Below are 24,580 nucleotides of genomic sequence, written 5' to 3'. Positions count from 1 at the left end.
CTGAGCATCGTTTTATCTTTGCTTTGGCATTGTTATAAGAGACTGGAGTCAGAGTCTTCTTTTCCCATTCAGATAAGCCTTGTTAAGTTGATATTATTCCTAATAGCATGTAATATAAAGCCTTTGCAAGTGCCAGGGCATCCAGCTAATTGGCTTATTTGAATGCAAGTTATTGAAAATTCAATCTTTATTTGTCTGCTTCATATCTGATTCACATGGTTTTGCCTTTTTAGTTTTGGGATTTAGGTTTGCAATATTAACTTGTAATACATAGTTTAAAGTGAAAAAAAATCATTGAGATTTTATTTTTGGTCAAATCCCAGATTGAAAAAGTATGTAAGTCCTGTTGTATTTTGTGCTGACATTCCTGAAAATTCCTTTAAAGGCATTAACCATGATGTGATATTTCTTGGAGATAAACTTCTTCTGAGAAGGGAGCAATTGTGTTCTTCCAAAATTAATATTTCCCCTTACTTTCTAGTCCTTCAATATGAGGAGGCCAGTAGAGCTTCTAGTCCTTTTTTTCTATACAATATGACTGCTCTTCCCAGCCGCCGAAGGTGGTAGAGGATATTTTCATTAAGCCATTTCTTTGACTGAGCTGAAAATGTCAGGCATTTGGCCTGTCTCTGAAAGTCACTCCTGTGAGCTTGTCGTTTCCTTTCCAAGTTATCTCTGCGGCCATTGCAAAAAAATTGTGAAATATTTCAATTCATGTGCCATTTGAAGAGGGAAGACTAGACTGTGTAGATTGGGGGAGTATTTACCAAATCAAACTGGAAACTCTCAATTTACAAAAGCTTAATATTAAAGCAAAAAGAAGGAAAGGAAATATTCTGTTTAGTTGGCAAAGACTAACAATCCTGTCATTCCAAGTTTTGATTTAGGTGACAGAACAGTTGTTGCCAGAGTGGGCAAAGCATGTGGACAGATTTGGCTCTCCTCAAGTGGTTCAGCTTCTAAGCCATTACCATGGCCAAACCTACAGTCAGAGAAAACTTTTATTGTTTAGATTACCATTATTTAGGTTTTAATTATAGCCAGGTAAGGAAAAAGATCAAAATTTTGGAACTGACATTGACATTTAAAGGAAGAAGGCCAGGTTTTAAAAAGATTAAGGAAGTGGTAAAGTTAGAAATTATTCACGTTCCCACTGACTCTGTGGATATATTATTTAGTTTTGTTACTCTCTTGAGAAATAGATTATTGGGTCAACAGATATGTCAATTTAAGGGAACAGTGATGCTTCAGATATGTGAGATATCAAGTGACGTCATCAGAAATCTTGGTCTCATGATGACTTTTGAACACATCTTAAATAGTTACCCACTTATTTTTGTAAAGTTTAAGTTTTTGAATGGGGAAAAAAATATACCTGTACATTAGGTTTTCTATATATGTATAATTTGTAAACAACTTAATTAAAGGACAAAAAAGAATGCTTTCGTAAGTGGCGAGCTAGATACCATATTCAGAGATGGGAAAACAAGATTTTAAAAGAACATTTTTCCCCAAATTTATTTATAAACTCTACATTTTAATGTTATTTCATTTTTAAAAGAGGTTTAGTTTTAAAAGAGGTTTTTGTGTGGATGTACATTCACATAGTTCAAATTCAAGTAAAAATATATAATGAAAAATATCACCCATGACCTCTTTAACTCTCTGTAGGTAGCCATCTCCATGGTTTCTTATGTATTTTATAGTCTTTGCTTACTTATATGTGTGTGTGTTTGTGTGTTTTCCTCTTTTTAAACATATTGTATCATGCTATCCATTACATGTTCTATACCTTGGTTTTGTTTTTTTCACTGAATAATGTCTTCCTGGATATCTTCCCAAATCAGCCTGTGGAGTTTCTTCATTATATATTTTTTATGGCTGCATAGTATTCTGTTGAGTAGGTGTACCATGGGGATACATCATGATTTTTTAAAAATCACTTCCCCAATGATGGACATTTAAGATATTTCCAATCTTTGCTATTATAAAAATTGCTGCCTTATATATTTGTATATTTGATGTTTCACCTATGTGAAAATGTATGAAAATTATTAGAAGTGGAATTGTTAGATCGGAGAGTAGGCACATTTGTAATTTTGTAAGACATTTTCAAATTGCACTGAGTAGTGGTTAAACCATATATATCCACAAGCAGTGAATGACAGTTTACTATGTTAAAGTTTAGTCAAAATGGAGAGACATTTCCCCCTGCACTTTTGAGTCAGTATATAAAACTGAGGCTGAATGTTTCACAGATTTATTTAAAATGAAGCATATTTCATATTATATTAATAGTGTGAGTTGAATCATCTTTCCTGTGTTCGCTTCTGCAGCGCACATATACTGAAATTGAATCATCTTTCCTATTTTCCACCTTCAGGTATAAAAGTATACTCATTCGTTTCTAGTTATGTAATAAGAGCTGTAAGTTTTACAGGGTGACTCAGTGTATGAAAACATTAATGTCATTGACATATTGAAAAGTACATGTCACAAATGACAGATTTTTTTTGGTTTTTTTGTTTTTGCTTTTGTTCTTTTCTCCTATCCCCTCAAGGTCTTTCGTTCAGAATAAAGTACCTAGGAGAGTTAATTTGCTTAAAGTTTCCCCTCCTATAACAGTATTATCAACTTTAGACCTTGAAATAGAGTTTAAATTACTTAGTAATACAACCGTAAGTGGACTAGCCTTTGGTTTATCTGTTAGTAGTAGTTAAACTTTATACCTGCTCACTTAATTGAAATACCATTTTATTAATTTAGAGACTTTTTTGCTTTCTAAAACTAATGCAAGTGTTCTAGAACCCTGTGGAATGTTTTTGGAATCTGCCACTACCCGGTTTCACATGGTCAAAAATGAAGGGGACAGCCTTTGTGTCTTTCTTTTTTGATGAGTTTTGAGAAGTTAAGCCCTTGAGAGTGTATTAACACAAATAGGAAAGATGAAGCCTAAAAATTTCAGAGGAAAAAAAAGACATAATATTGTATTAAAGATTAGAGGTAAAATTTATTTTTACTTTAGGAAATTTTATGTTAGAAAAGAACCATTCCCATTCTCTGGAAGTATAACTCTATGTCTGCATGCATACTTTAAAAAAGTGAATCTTATCAGAAAAAGGAAAATTAGGATGTTTTCTGCTTCAAAGGCCTTTGAATGAATGACATTCAAAAAATTGTTTTTTCAAAAAAAAAAATAAACTAAGTGCAAGATGTCCTTGCACTTAGTAAGTGTTCAATAAATGATGCTTGTTAAAATAATTATTGTATTTATATAAAATTGGTAGTCTTAAAATGACAAATTTAAGTAAAGCCAGGTGTTCACAAGCCTTGTGCCTTGTATATCAAAGGAACGTTCTAATATAAATAAAGAAATCGGGTTAATTATTTTTTCTAACATTTTCTAAAATTGTCTTGCCATTAAATGCTTATTTAAAGAGTCTCAGCATATTTTCATTGATGATATAATGTGTTATTTTAAGGTGTTTAAGACTGATAATTGGAGTTAGTTTTAACTCAGAACGTCTGTCCTACAGGCTAACAGTATTTATATTCCACCATTCACAGTATTTTCCAAAAATCACTTATGTCAGTTGCTAATGGATTTCCTTCTTTTCCATGTTTTGATCATGCTTTTAAGGTGATTTAGTAAGTTTTAACCATTAGAACTTCACTTCGTGCCTTCCTACTTGAATGTGTTACAACACAGTTAAATAAGGCTTTGGTGGTCAGAAGTCAAAAGCATTGCAGTATTTGTTTATGAGCTGTATGTTTATCTGTTTCTCAGTTTAAGGCTGATGCTTATTCTTTTGACTTAACTGTTTTTGTAGCCAAATTCATTATTGTTCAAAATATGTTCAATTTACCAAATTCCATATTTACACACACAGTTTTGAATACTTACTAAAAATAGAAACATAAAGCTGACTATTTTATTTTTGTATTTTCTCCATTTAATGATTTTCCTTCTTGTTTGTGGTCTCTAGTCTTCCTTTGCAGTTTTCTGCATCTTTGCCTCTTCTTATTTAGCACTTTCAAAGGCGGAAGTAGGCAGGACAGAAGGATTTGAGGCAGAGCACAATAGAGAGCACACTTAGCCTTTAGAAATAGAATCTAAAAGTCAGTCTGTTCCCATTATGTACATAATTGTAGTTTCAGCCCACTTGTTAATGCTCATGACTTACCTAGAAAATTAAACTTTAACATTAGAAAAGAGGAAGAACTAACTAATTCATAGCAGTAGAGTACAGAACATAGTCAAAGAAAGGATGAAGCTCTCTTTCATGCCGCCTCTAATGCAGAATAAGTGGCAGTACAGGCAGGTGTTATTCCATGATGGATTCCTGTGATGTGTGCAGGTTTCAAGATCCCACATCCAAACATGCTTCCTCATCCCTCAAAGTTAGAAAACAACTTAAGGCCCAGTAAAGAAAAGTGTACCATGATATAATTATACCCAAAATAACATATTTGCACGAAGATGATTTGTTGCTGGTGGATTCTAATTCTGTCAAATATAAGAAGTTGTTAAATGACTTTCAGTCGATTCCTTTCTTGATTAAGAAGATAGGAAAATATGAAAGGACCGAAAGTCATGGGATACATTTATTTATTTTTTTAATCTCTGAATAAGAAGGTTGCCCTTAAAACACCTAAAACAAACCTATCAATTTTTAATTTTTGGCCTTCTCTGTCTCTTTTCAGAAAGTGCCAGAAAAAAACAAGAAGGTATCGTGGGCAGTTCTCGTGTGTGTTTTGCACAGCACACCCCATCTCTTCCGGCAGAAAGTCCTCGGCCCTTGAAGCTTCGCAGCATCCTTGACATGAGCCCTTTCACAGTGACAGATCACACCCCAATGGAGATCGTGGTCGATATTTTCCGAAAGCTGGGTCTGAGGCAGTGCCTTGTAACTCACAATGGGTAAGTTTGGTCAGAGAAATCAGTTCACTTACCAGAGTTTTTTATCCTTTTTAGTGGAATTCATATGCAGGTATTAGAGAAGAGTGTAATCAGCTCCCAAGAGGGAAAGCCTGTCTTTTAGTATGGTTATGAATACAGGATCAGTCACCCAGTTGCACACTCACAAAGAATAAGAAAAAAGTTAGCTGCCCAGTCTTTGCCAAAATATAAGGTGACATTTGTCGGCAACACTTCAAAATTGGCAAAGAGATGCTGAACGTCTCCCACACGCGGGCCTCACCTGGAGGGAGCACTGCAAAGACCTGTTCCCGTTTGTAAGTATTTCATTTTTAGGATATATATTTCTAGTGCAGTAATAACTTTATAGATATTTTGCTTTACTGTTTCAGCCATTATTCATTTTATCATGTAATGAGGGCATTAACATAAGATTAAATGAAATTTGTGACAGCTGAACACCTCCTTTGGCAAATTCTTTGTTTTCTACCTTCTGCATTCACAAATCTTTTACATAAACTGCTAATGACAAATAAATACTCATGTATTTAAAATAGATAAATTGATGAATTTATTTTTCTTCCCCTTACACATAAACCGCCAGTGTTTCTCCAAAAAAGGAGTTGAGGAAAGTTTTGTTTGGCTGATGTCACAGAGATTGTGGAGACGTAATGCACAGTATGCCTTGACAGACATGCCCCCTCATTGCCACTGCTCCCTCCATTCCTGGTCCTGGGATCTGTTTCCCCACCTGTTCTCTCTAGTCCCTTTTCCCCCAATTCTATTGCTGTTCCTAGTTGACATAATTAAGAACATTGTTTCACCTAAAAGCTTATAACAGAAAGGCTTGAAATGAGAAACAAAGGGAGTTTTTGAATTATGCTTACACTGCATGCACAGTGTGAAGCTGGTTGAAATACCAAGAGACATACTTAGAGAAATACTAAGAAACACTTAGAGAATCAAAGCAAGTTTTTTAAAACAATATTTTGTACAAAATACATGGCCCCTATCTAGAGAAGAAAGGAGGAAAGAACAGAAAGGAAGCAAATTTATTTATTGAACACCTTCTCCATGTTTCTAATTTAACTTTGCAGCCCCTCCACAGAGTAGGTGGCAGTATCCAGACTTGACTGATATAGTAATTGAGCTCAAAGAGATTTAATAATTTGTCCACGAGGTTAGTAAGTCGGATATCAGGGAATCAAATGTGTTTCTAAGTTTAAAACTCAATAGCTTGCTACTGTTTTACTCTGTAATTGGCTGAGAGAATATATCTTCCTTTGCGATTTCTTAAACTACTGCCATTTTCTTAGACAATATTAGACTGTATTGGGTTAGAAATAGAAATATAAAGCTAGAGTATTAGATCCATTAGAGTAAATGTTTTTGCCGTGCTAACCAGGTAAAATAACTAGGTAATATGAAACAAATCATAAAAGGGTTAAAGCTCTGGATTAAGGGCAAGGAGTTTGGAATTATTTAATATTATAGATATTGACTGGAAAAGAGATGTATGTAGTAAAACATTTTTTTTTTTTTAGTTTAACGTTTAATTTTTTAAAAAATGGTACCAAACTTCACTGTTTAAAAACTTAATAAACACATGTTAAATGGAGCAACTCTTTGTGAAGCTTTACTTGTTCTTGGGCTTTTTAAATTCTAAATGGCTCAGTTGGAAGCTAAGTGGAGGTGTTATAAACTTTTACTTTCTTTGAGTTATTCTCATTGCCTGGCATAGTTTGTTCTTTTATGTACTACCAAATATAAATGTCATTCTATGTTCTTTTATGTACTACCAAATATAAATGTCATTTGGATCATAGTTATGATTATCTATGATCACAAAGCTATATAGGTTAATTACCATATTTCATTTTGCTCATCAGTTCCCAGGTTTTGGGCAGCACAGATATTGGAAAGGAAACTACTTAAAAGAAAGTATAAAAATAATAAAGCGGGGCAGGGAAGATAGTTAATTAAAATCTTACCTGATACAGCCTGTTTATAAGCTTGGGTTGATGGGTGCCTCCATTATAGTTTGCTTATTTCTGTCCTATAAAGAAAATAGATCGATAGATGTAGAAAGGGAACAGATCATTTGGTGTGGCGGCTTTTGGAATTTGTTCTTTGAAGTGTGTAAGGAATGATTTAAACCCAGAAAAGAAATCATATCATCAGGTTTTTAGTGTGGAGTATGAAGTTCTGGGCAATTGCTAATATTTAATAGTTTATACTGTGTCCTTAGAGGTGGGAAATAACTGGGGAAGGAGATAGAACAAATCTAGAACCTTGGATGAAAAGAGAAAATGAGAACAGAGAGATAAGGGGAAAGTGTGTCTGTAAAATTTAATGATGTTACTATTAGATGTCCCACATTTTAATTTTAATTAGAATTTCTCAAAATGTTTCAGTCTTGGTAGAACTAGTAGGATGTTAATAGGCATTGCTCAAAATGAGTTTTGTGATCATTTAAGTTAGGAAAGTATCAGATTATATACAGTTGAGGTTTCTATACTGTGGAACTTCTCAGAACTTATAAAATGTTCATATTATTTTCTTCTCAGACAGGATAATAGGAAACATAATTTTCCAAACTTATTTGAATATGAAACCTTTTTTTTTTTTTTAATGGAGGAAAGAGGGAAAAACTTTTGAGACTAGTTTCTTGGAGCGTAGTTTGGGAAACTGTTGGGTCATGCTCTGTTAACTATTACATAATTATTTGTTAGCCTACAAGGAAACAGCAAATTATTCTTTAAATGAGTCACATTTCACATTAAGTTTATTTGTACTTCCTGAAATTAATAAAGCGGCACTGAATCTGGCTTTATTATTCTCAAATCACTCTTCTTCATTAGCTAGAGAGAGAAAATATAAGTATGTCCTCTTTTTTAGGGCTGTTACTTTGTAAATATGAACATTGCTTTGTAAATCTCTAAAATTGCCATTTGGTCCTTAAAAAAATTGTCTTTTTTCTCATTGTGTACCTTGTGATTTGGCAGAGCTTACTAATACAGTAACTGAAATTAATTTAGTGCACATTACCTTTAATTTTAATTCTAAATAATAGTAAAATCCAAGGGATTTCTTAAGTCTCCTCATAGGCAATAAAGGCTAAGCCTCCTACTTTTTCACTGTTGAGGTAGATCTAGATAACAGCTGCTGCGTTGTGACATTTCAGGTATTAGAAAAATATTTTCCTCGGAGGAAGGAACACTGAAAGTGAAATTAAATTTCAGAATTTTATAGTTGTGTATTAATATTTTTTGTACTTTATAGTCATCTTCATTGTGAACTTTTTTTTTAATTTTGATTTTTAATTTAAAAAGGAAAACCACTCACCAGTATTTTAAAATAGTAGCTTGTCACTTTCAAAAGTCAGAATTTATGCAAATAGGACCTGGGACTTCAAATCATTTTCATTTTTATTTTTCTGAGGTTCATTAAAAGCATTCTTCTGGTTCATGTTTTTATTTTTTTCTCTCATTTTTATTGTTATGATTGGAACCTCTTTTAATTTTATTTCTCACAGTTATTAGCATAACATCTGTTTCAGGATTGTCTTGGGGATCATCACAAAGAAGAACATATTAGAGCATCTCGAGCAACTAAAGCAGCACGTCGAGCCCTTGGTGATTAGATATATCAGATCTCCTCATTAGATACCTTAGAAGTCAGGAAGCATGAAACTTGTGAACTGTTCAGTTCTCTCTTTCCCAGATACCTGCTGACCAAAAAATCCTACATGCTGCCAATTACATTTATGTCTCATAAATATATCTGTAAGAAAAATTTAGATATATGTGAAATTCTTTCATAGGAAGTAAGCAAAAGTTAAACTCTCTCATCAAAATCATTAGGTGCAATTTAAGAACTGTAAAGAGTTTAGTAGTTGAATGAGTAAATATTATTGGACATTTTTAAAGTAAACACCATATATCTGTCTCTACCTTAGCAGTTATACTGGTCTCGCAAGACACTTGACTGGTTAAAATGTCTACCCTGTCACCCCAAACTCTGTTTTTTTTAATGTTTGCTAACTGCGTGGTAATCTTGTGATAAATCTAAGCTCATAAATGATCTTAACCGAGCTTAGCAATGTTCAAATTGCTGACAGTTAAATGGATTTTTTTATGGGCACACTAGAGTGTAATGTGTACATATGTATGTGTGTATATATGTATATACATATATATGTGTGTATATATATGTGTGTATGTGTGTGTGTGTGTGTGTGTGTGTGTGTGTGTGAGATCGTAGCTTTAGTTCTTTTTATGCTATACCCTGCATACTTTCAAAGTCAATAATGTATGTCTTGCCATTTCATTAGGAATCGTTCCTAGAATATGTGATGTGTGTGCCCATTTTGTATGATGCTTCTAGAATGCTGTAAACAGCTTTTAGTGGTCATATGCATTTGTTTTAACTGGCTTAATGTCCTAATGGTTTCATGACTAAAGATAAATTTTGAATTATAACCTAAAAATTGTCTGGCTCTAGCAATTACTGCCTGTAATTATTTTGCCCTGTAATTGTCATACCTATATAAAACCTGTCCCAGTTTATTTAGTACATAACTGATTATGTATTCCTGTTGTATGCTAATATTTCACAAGTGTTTCATGCATCCTTTTTTAAAAAACTACTAACCAGAATAATAAGTAGCTACTCATTCATTCTGCTTTGTGCTTCTCCTATAATAACCTTTTAGGACCACTTCTTGAATTTTCATTTGTCTTTTAATGTAAGCATTAACAACTAAGACTTTCATAAAAGCACTGTATCTTAACTTTTTTTGGCTAAAATCAAAAGAGGAAACATTGATGAATGTACTAGAAACTTGGGTTATCCTATGGTTCTTGAGGTTCTGAAGTTTGTGATTCAAGTTCTGTGTTGACCATTTGATCTCAATTGTATGTGCTTTCATGAAGCTTCTGCATACAACTAGGTAATCCCTAAATTATTTTTTTAAGTTAATTTTCATTTTTAATAAGTAGAATATCAAAGGGATTTCGTCATCAGACATTTTACTGCTTTCTTGATGTGATGGGAATGAATTTTCCTTCTCAAACGGGATCAGCATCATTTCTTGTTCATATATCCTCCCATTTTTTTGTTACTTTTTTGTTGGCATGCAGTAATCAAAATAGCTCTGCTTCAATGAGAGTCAGCGAAAGGACATAGTACTATTATTAGTGACCATAATAATTTTTATATCAAAAGATGGTTGCTGGATAATTTCATTATCTTTACCAATAAAATACTTTTTGAAAATACAAAATCAGGCTGCTTGCTTTGCTCTATTCCTGTCAACAAAAGGATTTAGCTATAAATTTACTTTTTTCCCCATTTTATTTTAATAGCTGTCTTCTGTTTATCCCTTTCAGGCGCCTCCTTGGCATTATAACAAAAAAAGATATCCTCCGTCATATGGCCCAGACGGCAAACCAAGACCCCGCCTCAGTAATGTTCAACTGAATCCCGTAGATGAGGAGAGAGAGGAGGCAGAAGAGGAAGTTCATTTGTTGCATAGCACAACTCTGTAACCTGCGAGAGTCGTCTACTTATTTTTCTCCTAAAAAAAAAAAAAGAAAGAAAAAAGAAATATAAAAGCCAGGCTTTTGCAACACAGTTTGCAAATAATGCTGGTGGAATGGAGGAGTTGTTTGGGGAGGGAAAGCAGAGAGAGAAGGAAATGAGTGAGGTATTTCCCCCTCTGAGAGCAGCCAATCAACTCCTGTTCTGCACTGGATGCATTCAGCTGAGGATGTGCTGTGATAGTGCAGGCTTGAGCTTCAAAGGAGAGGACACCGGAGCACCTGGCCTGTCACTCCAACATCGCAAAGATGCGTTATCAGTCCCTGTTTCTGGAGGGATTACTTTGAATTGAGCCATCTATAAGACTGCAAGGTCTTGCCCTTTTTAAATCAAAACTGTTCTGTTTATTTCATGAATTGTATAGTTAAGCATTACCTTTCTACATTCCAGAAGCTTTTCTTTCTCCCTCACCCTCTCTCTCTCTTTCTCTCTCTCTGTAACAAAGCCTCTTTAAATTGGTGAACCTTTTTGAAGCAGTCTTTCTCATATTGAGATGTACTGTGATATTACTGAGGTTTTATTACAAGAAGGGAGTGTTTCTCGTGCCATTAACCATGTAGTTTGTACCATCACTAAATGCTTGGAGCTGTCACATGTGCCACAACAAAGGCTGATCAACTAGGTAAAATCTTGAAGTGTGAATGAAATCTCTCAGCTTGTGTGCTGTGTGGTTCAGAATCTACAATGAAACCTGACTTGTAAGGATAAACATCTTTTTGTTTTTTTTTTTTTTCCTCTCAGACCTTATGAATAATGTTACCTGGTCTTATGCATATTTTGTACTTCTAAAACTACTATGATATACAAGTACTGTTCAGCATACGGAAACAAAATGCTGATGCTTTGACAGTGAAGAGAAGGAAGTATTCTGTTTAGCAGTATCTGGTATTAATTGCATGTTTAAACACTGGAATTTTTTTCTTGAAGTTAGATCTTTTTTTTTCTCTTTCCCCAAAATATTTTACTGCTGACACTGAAGAAGAATTGTAATTCATAACTTGCACTAAATGTATATTTCTTTTCTTAAAAATTTACCATTCTTATTTATATTTTTATGGATTAAAGTTTATAAAATACAGATCAGTTAATATCTCACTTAAATAATTTTACCTTTTTAATGTGTTTTTATAGAGTAATTCAGACTTACAAATACAGAGGTGTAAACAAAGTTTACAGTGGGAAAAACAAGGGTGTTAAAAGAAGTTGCGATTATTTCTCTATGATCCAGTGTGTACACAAACCTTTTTCTGATCTTTCACTGCCATCCCCTGGATTATGTCTTCTGACCTGTCCATTTTGACTCATTAACTGGAAAGTTGAAACATTACAAATCACTTTGCAGATTAAAACCAAAAGTTAAATAAGAGTTGACCTTTTTTGAAAAAAAAAAAAAATGAAAACAATAAAATTGCAAAGGTAGCTGTTAAAATTTTAATCTGAACATAACCTTTGAGTCTTTGGGTATGTCACATCCATAAGTGTTCAGTGATTGATTATTCACGGTACACATTTTTACAGAATGAGTTGAAAATGTAATGGGGTATGTTTGGGATTTTTTTGGGGGGCGGGGGAACGTCTGTCTTAAACATGGTCTTAATCGGCAAAGGCAGTTTACTTGAAGGACTGGCCTCAATATTCTGTGATTATGCATTTTTGGTAGAAAAATGAATTTTTGCAGACAGGCATTTCTGAAACAACTGGCAATGAGCTGTTTTTACATTCTGGAAGTGATTCTTCACTTCATAGTTAGTGATAATGTATCTGTAAAATCCCATAAGATCTGTAAGATCTTGAAGATTTATAAGATCATGAAGCCATATTAGAATGACAATTGAAAGCTGAAAAAATTTTAGGAATTTCTTGGAACATTCTTAGTTTTGCTATCTGCCTAAAATTAGTATTTTGTTCCAATTACTTCCCCACCCTTTAGCAGACTTCACGTTTTCTTAATGACCTCTTCAAAGTTTATTTAACCATCCAGAATGAAATTTCTAAATGATGGTTCAATATATCTTATCTCCAGCTTGTCTTACGTATATTTTCATTGTGCAAGGCACTTTTAGAATATGAATTCCTCAGCATTGGCTATTGAATACTGAATTGCTTGGTCTTCAGTTACAAGGCTTCAAAGAGAAACGAAGTTCTTTGCAGATAGCTTTATAACATTAAAGTTCTCATGGGTTTCATTTTTCATGTTTCCGTTTTTGATTTCAGGTCCTCTTTTCATTGCCCATCCTGCTTCAGAGACTGACATTTCAGGGTGGATATTCAAGGTGGCTATTAATTTTCTTGGTATATTTCTATCCCTGATGTGTCTTACTCCTCAAATACAGGACAAGTGCCGTATTTTTATGCATTCAGTGATTTTCTTTGGTATTACTATCTGGTCCACTTTTTCTTGATACAATGAGGTGTGTCTGCTTTTTAATCAAACTGTGAAATAGTGGAGACCATGAAATATATGTGCCTGGCTAATTGGCAAATTAATTGACCAATATAATAAGTGGAGCGCCTTATTTGAGTACCCTTTTTTGAGGAGGTATGATGAGAATGGGCAAGGGTGTAAGGTGTGAAGGGAATGGGCAAGGGTGTCAGCATCTCTTATTAATTACTGTTTTCAGTTTTGGTTCATGAAGAATGCTTAGTTTGTTAATCTGTGATGTTGCCTAGAGCTGTATTTATCTGTTTTTATTTATACTAGTGTAGTAAAGCTGCATATCATTACAGTAAAAATGATTACTGTGATGAGTTAATCAGAATATCTATTAAAATCTATATGACAATGTGTGGTTTGGCCTTTAATTATATCTGTAACAGTCTTCTCATTTTTACTGCTGCTCTATGCAGTGTAGGCCAATATGCCTGGTACATGCAGCCTCAAAGGGGTGATATATATAAAGCTTCCCTCAGGTTACAAAGCCATTTCTGTACTTTGCAAGCAAGGAGCAACAAAGGAATAGATCTGGATTGAACAGGATGCACATACTACTAGCAATAGTTAGAGCCTCCAACTTGTCAGCTGCAGGTTTGCAGAAAAATCTGTTTACTTTCAAACACATGATTTTTTTTTTTTAATTTAAAAGAAAAATTATGCTATTTGCATGAAGGGAAAATGTACATGATTTACATTTTTTTTTTAAATACCTTGGATATTTGCTAATAGAACTGTCTAAAAGGAGGTGGTAACATTTGAATTGTTAAAAGATTTTCATAATATCCTAATATTAAACTTTTAGTAAAAAGGAAAACACTTGACTAAAAAATTCCAGGATACATCATTTGTTTCATTTGATCATTCACTAAGTATTTATTGAACACTTACTGAGTGCTAGGCATTATTCTATGTTCTTGAAGCTTACATTCCAGTAGTGAAAGAGACAGATACATAGTATGTCAGATGGTGATAAATATAAAAAATTAATTCAGCAGATTTTTAAAAATGATTCCTATGTGCCACACATTGTTGTCGGCATACATGAAGCAGACAAAAATTCTAATGGAGAAAAAAAAATAAGTACTGGAGAAGATGCTGTTTTTTTTTGGAGGGTGATCAAAGAAGGCCTCAGGGATAAGATGACATTTGAGCAGAAACCTAAAGAAAGTGAGGGAATCATACAGTTATCTGTGAAAAGAATTCCTAGAAGAGGAAATAATATAGGCAAACATCCTGACAGGTACAAGGAACACCAATTCGGTCACTGTGGCTGAAGGGGAAAAGGGTAGAAGATAAAAAGGTTGGGAGTGTAGGAATTTGGCTTTTATTTTGAATAAAATGGGAAGCCAGTGAGGCAGAAAGTGACATAATCTGACTTACCTTGATTTTTCTGGTGGTTTCGTTGGGAGTAGATAATAGGAGAGTTAGGGTGGAAGCAGGTAAACTAGTTGGATGGCTCTAGAAATAATCAAGTTAAGACATGATAGGGGCTTGAACCTGACTAGAGCTGGTGGAGGCTGTGAAAGTGGTTGGATTCTAGACTTTTTGAAAGTGGAATAGACAGGATTTGCTGACGGATTGAATGTGCAATGAGAGGAGTAGGGATGTCTCCAGGGTTTTTGGCGAGTAACTACAGAACAATGGAACAGCCACGCCTGAATTGGGAAAGACTTCAGGAAGAATAGATTTGTACAGAGGACTTTTGGTTTCAGACATTAAGTTTTAAATGCCTTTTAGACTTTCAGGTGGGAAAATCAAGTAGGCAGTTGCATATATTAGACTCGAGTTCATGAGAAGCTCTCAAGTCCAGCCTGAGAGATCAAAAAATTATGGGAGGTATCATCCTGGGACAGGATGAGGTCACCATGGGATCAAGTGGATGGAAAAGGACTGAGCATTGATGCATATGTATGTTTAGACTTGAGATGAGCCAGCATGAGAGCAGCCAGTGAGGTAAGGTGGAGGGAGAGTGGTGCCATCTAGAGACAGGTAGTCCCCTAAGCCAAATGAATAATAGTTTAAAGGAGGATCAACTGTTAGGTGTTTCTGATAGGTGAATGAAGACTGAAATTTGGCTAACATGGAGATAACATAACTTAGATCAAAGTAGTTTCAAAGGAATCAAGCAAAAGCCTGATTAGAGTATGTCTGACAGAGATTGGAAGGAATTGAAGGCAGCTATTATTCTTCCTGAGTTTTTCCAAAAAGGGAACTGTGATAGTGTTTTAAGATCCAGGATATTATAGCTTTTGTTGCTGATGGGAATTGCTTAAGGAAAAGTTGACAATCTGAGAGAGCGGAGAGGGGTGGCATCTCGGGCACAGAGTGAAACATTAAGCAACATTCATAGGGATGAGGAATGGGTAGTTAGTAGTGTGGTTAGATTTTGTGGAAGTTATTTTGATTGCTTCTGTTTTCTCAGTAGAATAAACTGAGGATGGGGGAAGGTGTTGCATGTTTGAAGAAAAATGTAAAAGTAGTAGGATTGATGAGCAGCAACATGACCAACTTGAGTTAAAATGAAACCGGTCTTCATGGTTGTATATTTTCTCCAGCACACATATATTCAATGGTTTATGTTACTGAGGGGACATATACTCATATAAAATAAATGTTCTTAAAAAGCTTACAGCGTAACTGGAGATGAGGCACGCTACTCAAAAATCTTAACTAGAAGTGTTTCCTTTTAATAATTTACTCATACCTTTTATCAAAAGGATTCAGTATCTCAAATCTGTTTTAAGGACACAGCTGACAAAGTAAGTAATTTTGGAGACTATTCAAGAGTTACTTGGGTAAGTCAAGTCAATCTTCTATAAAATGTGAAGGCTAAAAATAGATGACTTGAGGGCATTTCTATCTTGAACTTCTTATGAAGGGGAAAGAGCTTGTAGACTCTTAAGTCTAATCCACAAAGTTTGCTATTTTGCATTTCATGCTTTGCTCTTTTTAAGGTAAAGGCCATTTTGTCAGATTTAAGGAGGACCTTAATCTGGTAAAATACAGCTATCTACAGATCTGTACTGGAGATCCAGTGAAGTAAATGAAAATGGAAAATTAAAATCTAAATGGTATACTGATTCATATATTGTATTAAACTATATATCAATATACTATATTAGATTGATTAGCAAATATAGACTGAGTCAAAGGAGAATTGTTTTAAAGAATATTCCTAATGGGATAACTGGACTAGTTGTGGGGAGAATACCAATGAGTCACCTGGAGATATTGTTAAAATTAAGTTTTGTTAGGTCCGGGGTCAGACACTTTGGGAAAGTGCTGGGTACAGTGTCATGACTTGCCTTCCCCATCTCCCATAAAACCAGTCCTTAAAACTACAGCTGTTATTAATTCAGATTCTTATTTGCCCATCTTAAATACTGAACCATGACTCCTTGGGAGGAGAGGACAGTCTAGTTATCCACAGGCATTAGGCAGTGGCTTCCTGTGACCTATTAGAAGATGACTTTGTTTTGAATGTGTTTAGGGCCTTACTATTTAGATGATTTGACTGCCATTTATTTGCACATGAAAAAGAAAACCAGTCCAGAAGAGAGAAAAGGTTTAGTAAATGTTTCCATCAATTTATTTTCTGTATTCCTTAAAAAAAAAAATCCCAAGTTTAATACTAATGCTTTAAAATACTGTATACCAAAGCCAACTCTCACTCATGCTGCAAGTTGGTCTATGTCCTCTTTACTTCTGTTTGCCAGATGATCTTCAATAATTTCTGCGAAGAGATTCCTCTTCAACAGATTATATGCAAGAGGTAAAAGCTGGCCAGCAACTTTATGAAAATACTGAAAAATAAAAATAAATATTAAGCAGAGAATACAGCAGATGCTCTAGTAACAGAAAATAAATTGAAAAAGCACTTGTTTAAGAACGCATACTCCCCAAATCATTTTAGCTGCTTTCTCAATTGATTAGGACAGTGAATTTTGAGACACCTGGCTTTCTGTCCAAGGGGTAATCTTGTAGCTCTAAAAAACAGTATATCGTAAAGAAAATTCAGAAAAAAAAAACAAAGTTATGCTTCCCTATATCCTTAGGTAAAGGTTAGCAATGTGTTTTTTTGTTTGTTTTGCTCCTAATGCTCAAATGCTTCTTCAATATATCCCCACCAGTTTTTAATCATTTTCCTTTGTTGATACTGAATGGGAGCTTTTAAATCACTTCTCTTTATCTTCAAATTCCTCCTCTCTCCCTCCCACCATCTTGTAACCCCTTCATCCTTCAGTCACTGCCTTAGGTTTATCAAGTGACTTAGACTACTGCTCTTGCATATATAGTAGAAGAAAAACTGGCAACGCTTTTGTTGATAAACATTTATTAGCACTTACTATGTGCTAAATACTGTGCTAATAAACCTTTTCATATATTCTTATTTAATTTTCAACAATCCCATTTCCTATTAAGCTGGTTCATATTTTCTGGCAGGCAAAGCAATATTCTGGCTGGCCAAGGACTGTCATTCAGGCTGTTAAACATTTTGATTATTCTGATAACCATATATGAGAGAGGCAATAATGTGGTTTAGAGCAGAGTTCTCAGATTAGACTGCCCTAACCAGTGACATCAGCCTGACCTGGTTATCTTGTCAGAATGTAAATTCTCAGGACCCACCCAAGAACTCAGTCAAACTTGCAGGGGTGCACCAATCTGTGTTTGAACAGCCCTGCAGATGATTCTGATGCAGCTAAAGTTAGCTACTGGTTTAGTCTTGCTCCTCAGAGTGTGGTCTGTAGAGTAGCAGCATTACCACCACCTGGGAACATGTCAGAACTGCAGCATCTCAGGCCTCACTTCAGATCCACTAAAACAGTTTTCATTTTAACAATATCTCAAGTGATTCCTATGTACTTTACAGTTTGGGAATTCCTGATTTAGACACTGACTCTAGAATCAGACTGCCTATATGAGCCTGAGTAAGATGGTTTACCTCTCTGTGCTTTGTAGGTGACATCGTAGGTTAAATAAGAATTAAATGGTCTCTGTGCCTGTGTTCAGACGTTTTATAAGTAAGGAGACATACACAGGTGTTGGGAAAATTGCCCAATCATACACAGCTTTTTAGTGTATGATTTAAAACCAATTTAACCCAAGAAACACAACACCTTATTGCTTCTTTGATCTTGAGGCAAGTGCAGTTGAATAAGTACTGACTTAAATGTTAAGCAGGTTTTCCCTATTTAATGAGCAAATAGTTAATGATACAGTAGCATCTCGTATTTTAAATAAAGTCAATTTTAAAATAGTATTTACTCTTCATCTAGGAATAAACACAGGCAGAAATACTCCCCCCCCCGCCAATAATAGAAAATGAAATGGAGCCCTAGGAATAGTGTGCGGACATACTCATACACATGTATATCCCAATAATATGTCTAACAAGTAAAACCACTTTAAGGTAAACCTGAAGGCAAATAATCTTGGTTATTCTCCTTTGCCAGAATACAAGATGAATGTCAAATAAATATTTATAGAACATCTGCTTAAAAATCACTTCAAAGAGTTCCTTTTAAAATATATCTCCTATCCTAGATATGTTACAACTTGCAGATATAATGTGTGTGCATGAGTATGTGGGAGTGGGGGACAGGAGGGAAGGTTTGGTGGTGGTTTCTTTACTTACGTGTGAACCATAACAGAAGAGGTCCATTCCCAACTCAAGCCCCATGCCATAATCACATTCATCATTAGCAAACTGTACAAAAGTTATCATTTCCTGAATGGGAGCGAAAGATTTTAGTCTCTCCTCATCACTCGGTGCCTCAACAATTGTCTTGCAAATTCTCTTGAGGTTGGCTAAAAGGAATCAATGATATTAAAAGATTATAACCATCTTCAAGGTAAAAAGACCATACGCTGGTTTTTATCTTCATAGAACTCTTCATACAGCTGATGTAACCATGGCTGGCACTGTAATTTAGAACAGCAGTTTTCCAATTTTTCTACTTAAGCTTCAAGCATAACAATGGCTTAACAAAGTGATTTCTTGCATTGGCAAAGTGTGACTATTTCACAATGGATCTAGTTGGAATCTTGATTTTATTAATTTTCAACAATGTTCAGTAGGGTAGTCCAGGGACTAGCAAACAATGGCCAAATCTGGCCCACCCGATTTTTTAACTTCCCTTAAGCTAAGATTTTCTCCAGTTTTAAATAGTTGGGAAAAAAAGAATATAGCAGCAGACCACATGTAGCCCACTCCTGGGCTAGTCTACATTAGGAGTTGGATTTTTTAAAAAAATCCAAATAGACAAAATTCACTCTTTTTTACCCTGTTCTACATTATTAAGATTCATATATATAGTATAAGGACTATCAAGGGGTGGTAAAGACATACTAGGGCTTTTAACTTTGGAATATGAATATCGTGATTTGCTGAAGAATGTCACATATTAACAAACCGCCTGTCAATTATACCTCCAGCAAACAACACTGGCAGGAGCAGGATGATGTTAGGTCCTTAACTTTGTCTTGCTACCACTACTCACTCAAAAGTAATTAAGCCAGAGAAGGATCTAATATGCAGAACGTTAGAAAAAGCAAAGATAAAAATGATCTTGGACATAAAACCCTAGAACCACAACCAGGACGGGATAACAGGGTTTATTCCAAAGCACAATTTAATACCCACCATCCCTGAAGTTTGAGAGACTAACAAGTATACTCAACCTTTCTCAAACAAGAGTTATTCTGCTTGTTAAAGGTTCGAATGGACTGGTATGCAGAAGAGGAGTATAAGCAGAAGACTGAACAGTAAGCAGCTAGAGCCTACCCACTTTTCCCATGAGACTGATTACCTCTGGCTTCAGGGAGGAGATGTGGGGCAGTGGGACAGATCAGCCTGTCTAACAAATAGAATGTGGGCTACATATGTAATCAGCTGAGGCTGGTTGATTATGTTTTAAAAAATGGATGGCCAAATATTATATATGCTGGGCAGAAATACTTGGTTATTCCTTGAGGAAGTGCTAATTTTGACTTCTAAGTTTTATCCTCCCTGGAACAGGATGGTAAATAAGGGAATGCCAACGGGGATAGTCAAAGGAAGAGGGAATAAAGGTGGGGAAATTTTTTAAAAGTAATTTTATTCTTTTCTCACCACAGCAGTAATTAGATTTTGTGTACGAATAGTCTGTTTTCAAAGTGTTTTTATACTTAGATGAAATAGTTCAGGATCTTGGGCTTCTGAATGCTAAGTAGTCTTGTATACACACGAAAAAATTTTCACAAAGGAATATACAAAAACATACTATTTCAATAATTACTATTTTGTATGTTGCCTAATGTCAAAGGTTCTGAAATAGTTTAGAAAAAGTAACCTAGGTTAAAATTCCTTAAGCTTTTATAAATACCATATTTTAAGCACTATAAAGCAAGCACTGCACTAAGCACCTTACATAATCTTACACCCCAAACTCTTCTATAAATAGTATTCACCATTATTAACCATTTTACAGATAAAAAAAGACAAGGTTTAGTGAGGTTAAATAATTTGCATAAGGTTACAATAGCTACAAACCCAGTTTTAATTCAGGCCTGACTGACCCTAAAACCTTTATCACTAGGTCTGGTGACTCTCACAAAAGGCATATGTATATACCTAATTTTCAATATAAGAAAAACCTTCCTTCACATATATAAGCACATAGTCACATATGCATGTGTTTGCATAAGAAATATATTACCGTCTGTTTCAGGGAGCTCTCTGTACCCAACATCATTTTTATCTACTGGAACAACCAAGCCTGCACCATGAAAGGTCTTTGTCACAACCTAAAGAAAAACGTAAAATTTTATCATGGTAAACAGACAAAACAAAAGCAACATACACAGCCTCAACATTTCTGCCATTTTAGTAAATTTGTACACCAGGGAAAAATTTAATGTTTCTATCCTTTAAAATTACCTAAAAGTCAAGCACTTTAAGTAATTCTAAAACTGAAATAATTGGCTTTTACTGTGTCAGTCATTTAGAGGTCTGCATCCTGATTTGTGAAGGAAGAACACCAATGCACCATATTACAGGAGGCAAGCCAGAATATCAGTTTCCTCTAAAGTCAAAGTATTTTTATTATTTTTTTTTATGTAGAAAGAGGAAGGAACTGGGCCTAAAAGAAGATAGAAGGACTAGCAGGAAGATGTGGTAGAACATAAGGACGTAATTCCTCTCATCCATCTTGCCAAAGTCAGGCCCACTATTTTTACGTGGAAAATGCAGGCTTGTGTGCAAACTTGCCAAGAGCAGGGCAGTGTATAGTTTTGTAGTGCTCTTTATGGAGGCAAATGACATAACTAGTGACTTTTATCAAGTGATAATCTTCAAAGACAACAGACATAATCACAACCATTGTCATAACCCTTCCAGTCTATATTCTTTTTCACACTAGTGATGTTGTTCTTAGGCCTTTCCTTAACATCTGCTTCAAATATTCCACTTCCTCCAGTGAATATTCCTGAGGAACCAACCCCCAAAATAAACTATTAAAGTCCTCTTCACCCAAGTCTTTGTATCTTATTTTATTATTATGTTCTCAGTATCTTGCTTTCACTACCTTTATTAAGCTACCAGAAGAGACAGATTATTCATCAAAAGACATTCATAGACAACTGCTCGTCATTTGGGAAAAAACGAAGTTATATTTAGATTCTCTTTATGCCAACTTGCAGTTGGATTTCAGGATTAAATGTAAAAATAAATCCATAAAACTACTAGTAGAAAAGAAAGGCACATTTTAAAAATAATTTTGGATTAGAGAAAGAAAAGCCTTATAGATTTAACTACATAAAACCTATCAAGAACAAAATTAAGAAAAATTGATAAAAATATCTGCAATATGTATAAACAATAAAATTAATAAAGATGTCATTAAACTATAAGAGAATCTTAAAATAGTAACACCCAAAGTAAAACAGGTAAAAAAAAAAAAAAAAAAAGACTAATTCTAACCCTGATAGAAAAATGGGCAAAGTTCAGATAGTTCACAAAAGAAAAATGACTAACAGATAAGTGAAAAATATTTGATGTCTTTTATAATCAAAGAATTAAAACTAATTAAAGCTAATAAAAACAGGACTGATAATACCCAGTACTGGCAATGAAATGGAGAAAACAGGCACTCACACACTGCTAGTAGAACTATAATTCATGTAGGGCAGTTTTGCAAACAAACAAAAAACTCCCCAAAATTAAAAACAAACAAACATGCACACACAAGTACAATCACATTAAACCACTTCAGACCTGGCAATACTATGTCCAGGAATTTCTTCTAATATTTAGATAAGTGTGCAAATAAAGGTTTAAAAGAATATTTATGGCAGGGTTGTCTGAAAAATTTTAACCTAAGCACAATGCTCTGCTGCCACTCAAAATTATGAGATCTTAAATGTAGCAATATCAAACGATAATCATAATATACTTAAGTATAAAAAAGGTCATAAAACAGTATAGTAATGAAAGAAAAGACTGATGTATATACTGACATATTTTCCCCCACTTAAGCTGACACACAACAAAAACCAGGGTATGTATTTTCATATTTTTCAGATTGTCTATAAAGAGGTATCAGTTATTAGCAAAGCATAAGAATTCTAATTTTATTATGAAGAATGGGATTACAAATTTAGGAAGACCGTGAACAAGGATGGTGATATTCTAAGGCATTAGAATCAAAGGTGGATGAAATGATGTACCCTCACTTTACAATATCATTAAATCAAAGTTCACTTTTAATAATGAAATATAGGTATAAAAAAAGTCAAGTGGAATATAGCCACTTACTAAGAAGAGGTGGAAAGAATGCTAAATAGGGAAGATGTGAATTTAGGTCTCACATCTGTCTCACTTAAGGACTTTGGACAAGAAACAAAAGCTCTAAACCTCAACTGACTTACTGACTTATCTTTAAATCAGGATGATAATTCCTACTTTGCAGATTTGTTTTAAGGGTCAAATGAGGTAACACATAAGGACTTTGCATTCCAAAGCACTGTAAGTAAAGTATCAGTATAAAAACACTGATTTCTAGTGTATTAAATAGTGCTCTATTATACTAGAATGGATATTAATTTTATACATATAGACAAAGTCACTCACATATACTAGAACTAAATTTTTCATGACTAAAAAAAATATAGATCTCACAATAACAAAGAACAAACATACATAGAAAAGGATCTGAAAGCATAATCACCAATGTTTTGTCTTTGGGAGGATAAAATCATGGGTGTCTTATAAGTTCTTTTTTGCTTTGTATTTGTTTTTACTAGCAGATTCTATAAAAAGACTACTAAAACAAAACAAAACTCACAGGGGATGGGGCCAGGAGAAATATTCCTATGAAGTTTAAACCCCAATCACAGCTTATTTATAGGTACAGGGGAGAATTAAGGAAATTTCATCTGAAATAAATGATAGCTGATGGTAAAAAAAATAAAACACGGCTCTGGTGAAAGAATTTGCTAACAGCTAGCTATTCTGCACATAGAAGCTCAGTCTTTAAGACACATAAGGGAGTGTAAAATGGTACCCTTCCTATTCATAGAAGAGGCTCCTTATGAAAACTAAAAAAGTAAAATGGCAACATAAATTCTTAAAGTAATTTTAAAATGCCCTATTGCAATGAGTTTCATTCAAATGTACAATTTTACAAACTATTTCTGGTCTTTAGGACTAAAGAAAGAGAACAGCTAACACTGCAATTTAGTGACTATAACTTATCAGAACATCACCCTGCAGTTGAGTCAATATCAGAAAAGGAACTGAGGTAGGATTTTCAATAACTAGGTATGCTGAAGTACTTAGTCACCAGTACTAGTTTATTCAAGAATAACTAGTACTTCATTTGGCCTAGAACGTTCAGATCAATCAGCCACAGGAGGCAATGGTGAGAGGCTAGAGGAGGTGGCTACTCTCATTCCACAGTGGCAAACATCCTTCCTCCCCAAAAGTTTTAAGAACAAACTCCTGCAGAATTCTCATTTACCCCAAAGCAGAATTCTAGCTTGTCTGTTAATTTACTCTGAAATTTATAAATGAAAAACCAAAAGGTTCCAAAACCCAAAAGTATTGGCTGTTTATAAAACACTCCATACAGTCCAGGCATTAGGAGAGATGTAAAAGGAATGCTGATGGGATCAACAAGGAAAACAGGAGGACTGCTTAGACCCACTTACTGGAGGAAATTAGCGACTCAATACACCATCTCTCAAAAGAGAACCACCTTTGAGGCCCTTAACTAAAGCACTCTACAGTGTATTTTTATAAAACTCCCCCTCCCTAAAAATACCTTGCACTAAATCAACAGATCTCAGCCATTAAAAAAAGAATTTTAAGTAAACATTACATACAAAGTGCTTTCACTCAGTTCTATAAAATAACTGGTAAAACAAGATTAAAAGAGTCGGAAAGACTGGCATAAGTTATGCAACCACAGCAGTGATATGTCACATGACTCGGCCTAACAACCTACAAAGCCACTCAAGCCCTGCTCCAGTGTCATCCTTCTGGCAATCCAGGTACTGGACAGCCCTGTAGGGAGCCCCTGAGGGTGGCGTTTAGCTCTCCTTGGGATGGGGCAGGAGATGAGAAGGATAAGTGTCGGCGGCGAGGG

The 24,580-nt window shown here is 34.6% G+C and overlaps 2 protein-coding genes across 5 annotated transcripts in view; one reads left to right on the top strand and one right to left on the bottom strand.

Annotated features, from left to right (window-relative positions):
• Positions 1 to 13,304, top strand: part of CLCN3 (chloride voltage-gated channel 3) — a 79,828-nt gene extending 66,524 nt beyond the window's left edge. For 2 of the 4 annotated variants that reach the window (XM_006906325.3, XM_025042975.1), the window contains 3 exons: positions 4,705 to 4,921; positions 8,478 to 8,553; positions 10,309 to 13,304. In XM_006906325.3, coding sequence (XP_006906387.1) covers positions 4,705 to 4,921; positions 8,478 to 8,553; positions 10,309 to 10,467 — 452 coding nt within the window. In that variant the 3' untranslated portion in view covers positions 10,468 to 13,304. The remainder of the gene's footprint in view (positions 1 to 4,704; positions 4,922 to 8,477; positions 8,554 to 10,308) is intronic. The other 2 variants (XM_006906323.3, XM_006906324.3) reach the window with 1 other exon arrangement.
• Positions 13,305 to 16,519: 3,215 nt separating this feature from the next.
• LOC102887727 (histone PARylation factor 1) overlaps positions 16,520 to 24,580 on the bottom strand; it is a 21,662-nt gene continuing 13,601 nt past the window's right edge. The window contains exons 6-8 of the mRNA XM_006906322.3: positions 20,654 to 20,741; positions 18,592 to 18,764; positions 16,520 to 16,756 (exon numbers count right to left, since the gene is read on the bottom strand). Of these exons, the coding sequence (XP_006906384.1) occupies positions 16,625 to 16,756; positions 18,592 to 18,764; positions 20,654 to 20,741 (393 nt within the window). The 3' untranslated portion in view covers positions 16,520 to 16,624. The remainder of the gene's footprint in view (positions 16,757 to 18,591; positions 18,765 to 20,653; positions 20,742 to 24,580) is intronic.

Source organism: Pteropus alecto, unplaced genomic scaffold, assembly GCF_000325575.1.
Source record: "Pteropus alecto unplaced genomic scaffold, ASM32557v1 scaffold50, whole genome shotgun sequence".
NCBI classification, from domain to species: domain Eukaryota; kingdom Metazoa; phylum Chordata; class Mammalia; order Chiroptera; family Pteropodidae; genus Pteropus; species Pteropus alecto.
Note: the sequence above shows the minus strand (reverse complement) of the source record. Positions and strands in the feature narration are given on the sequence as shown.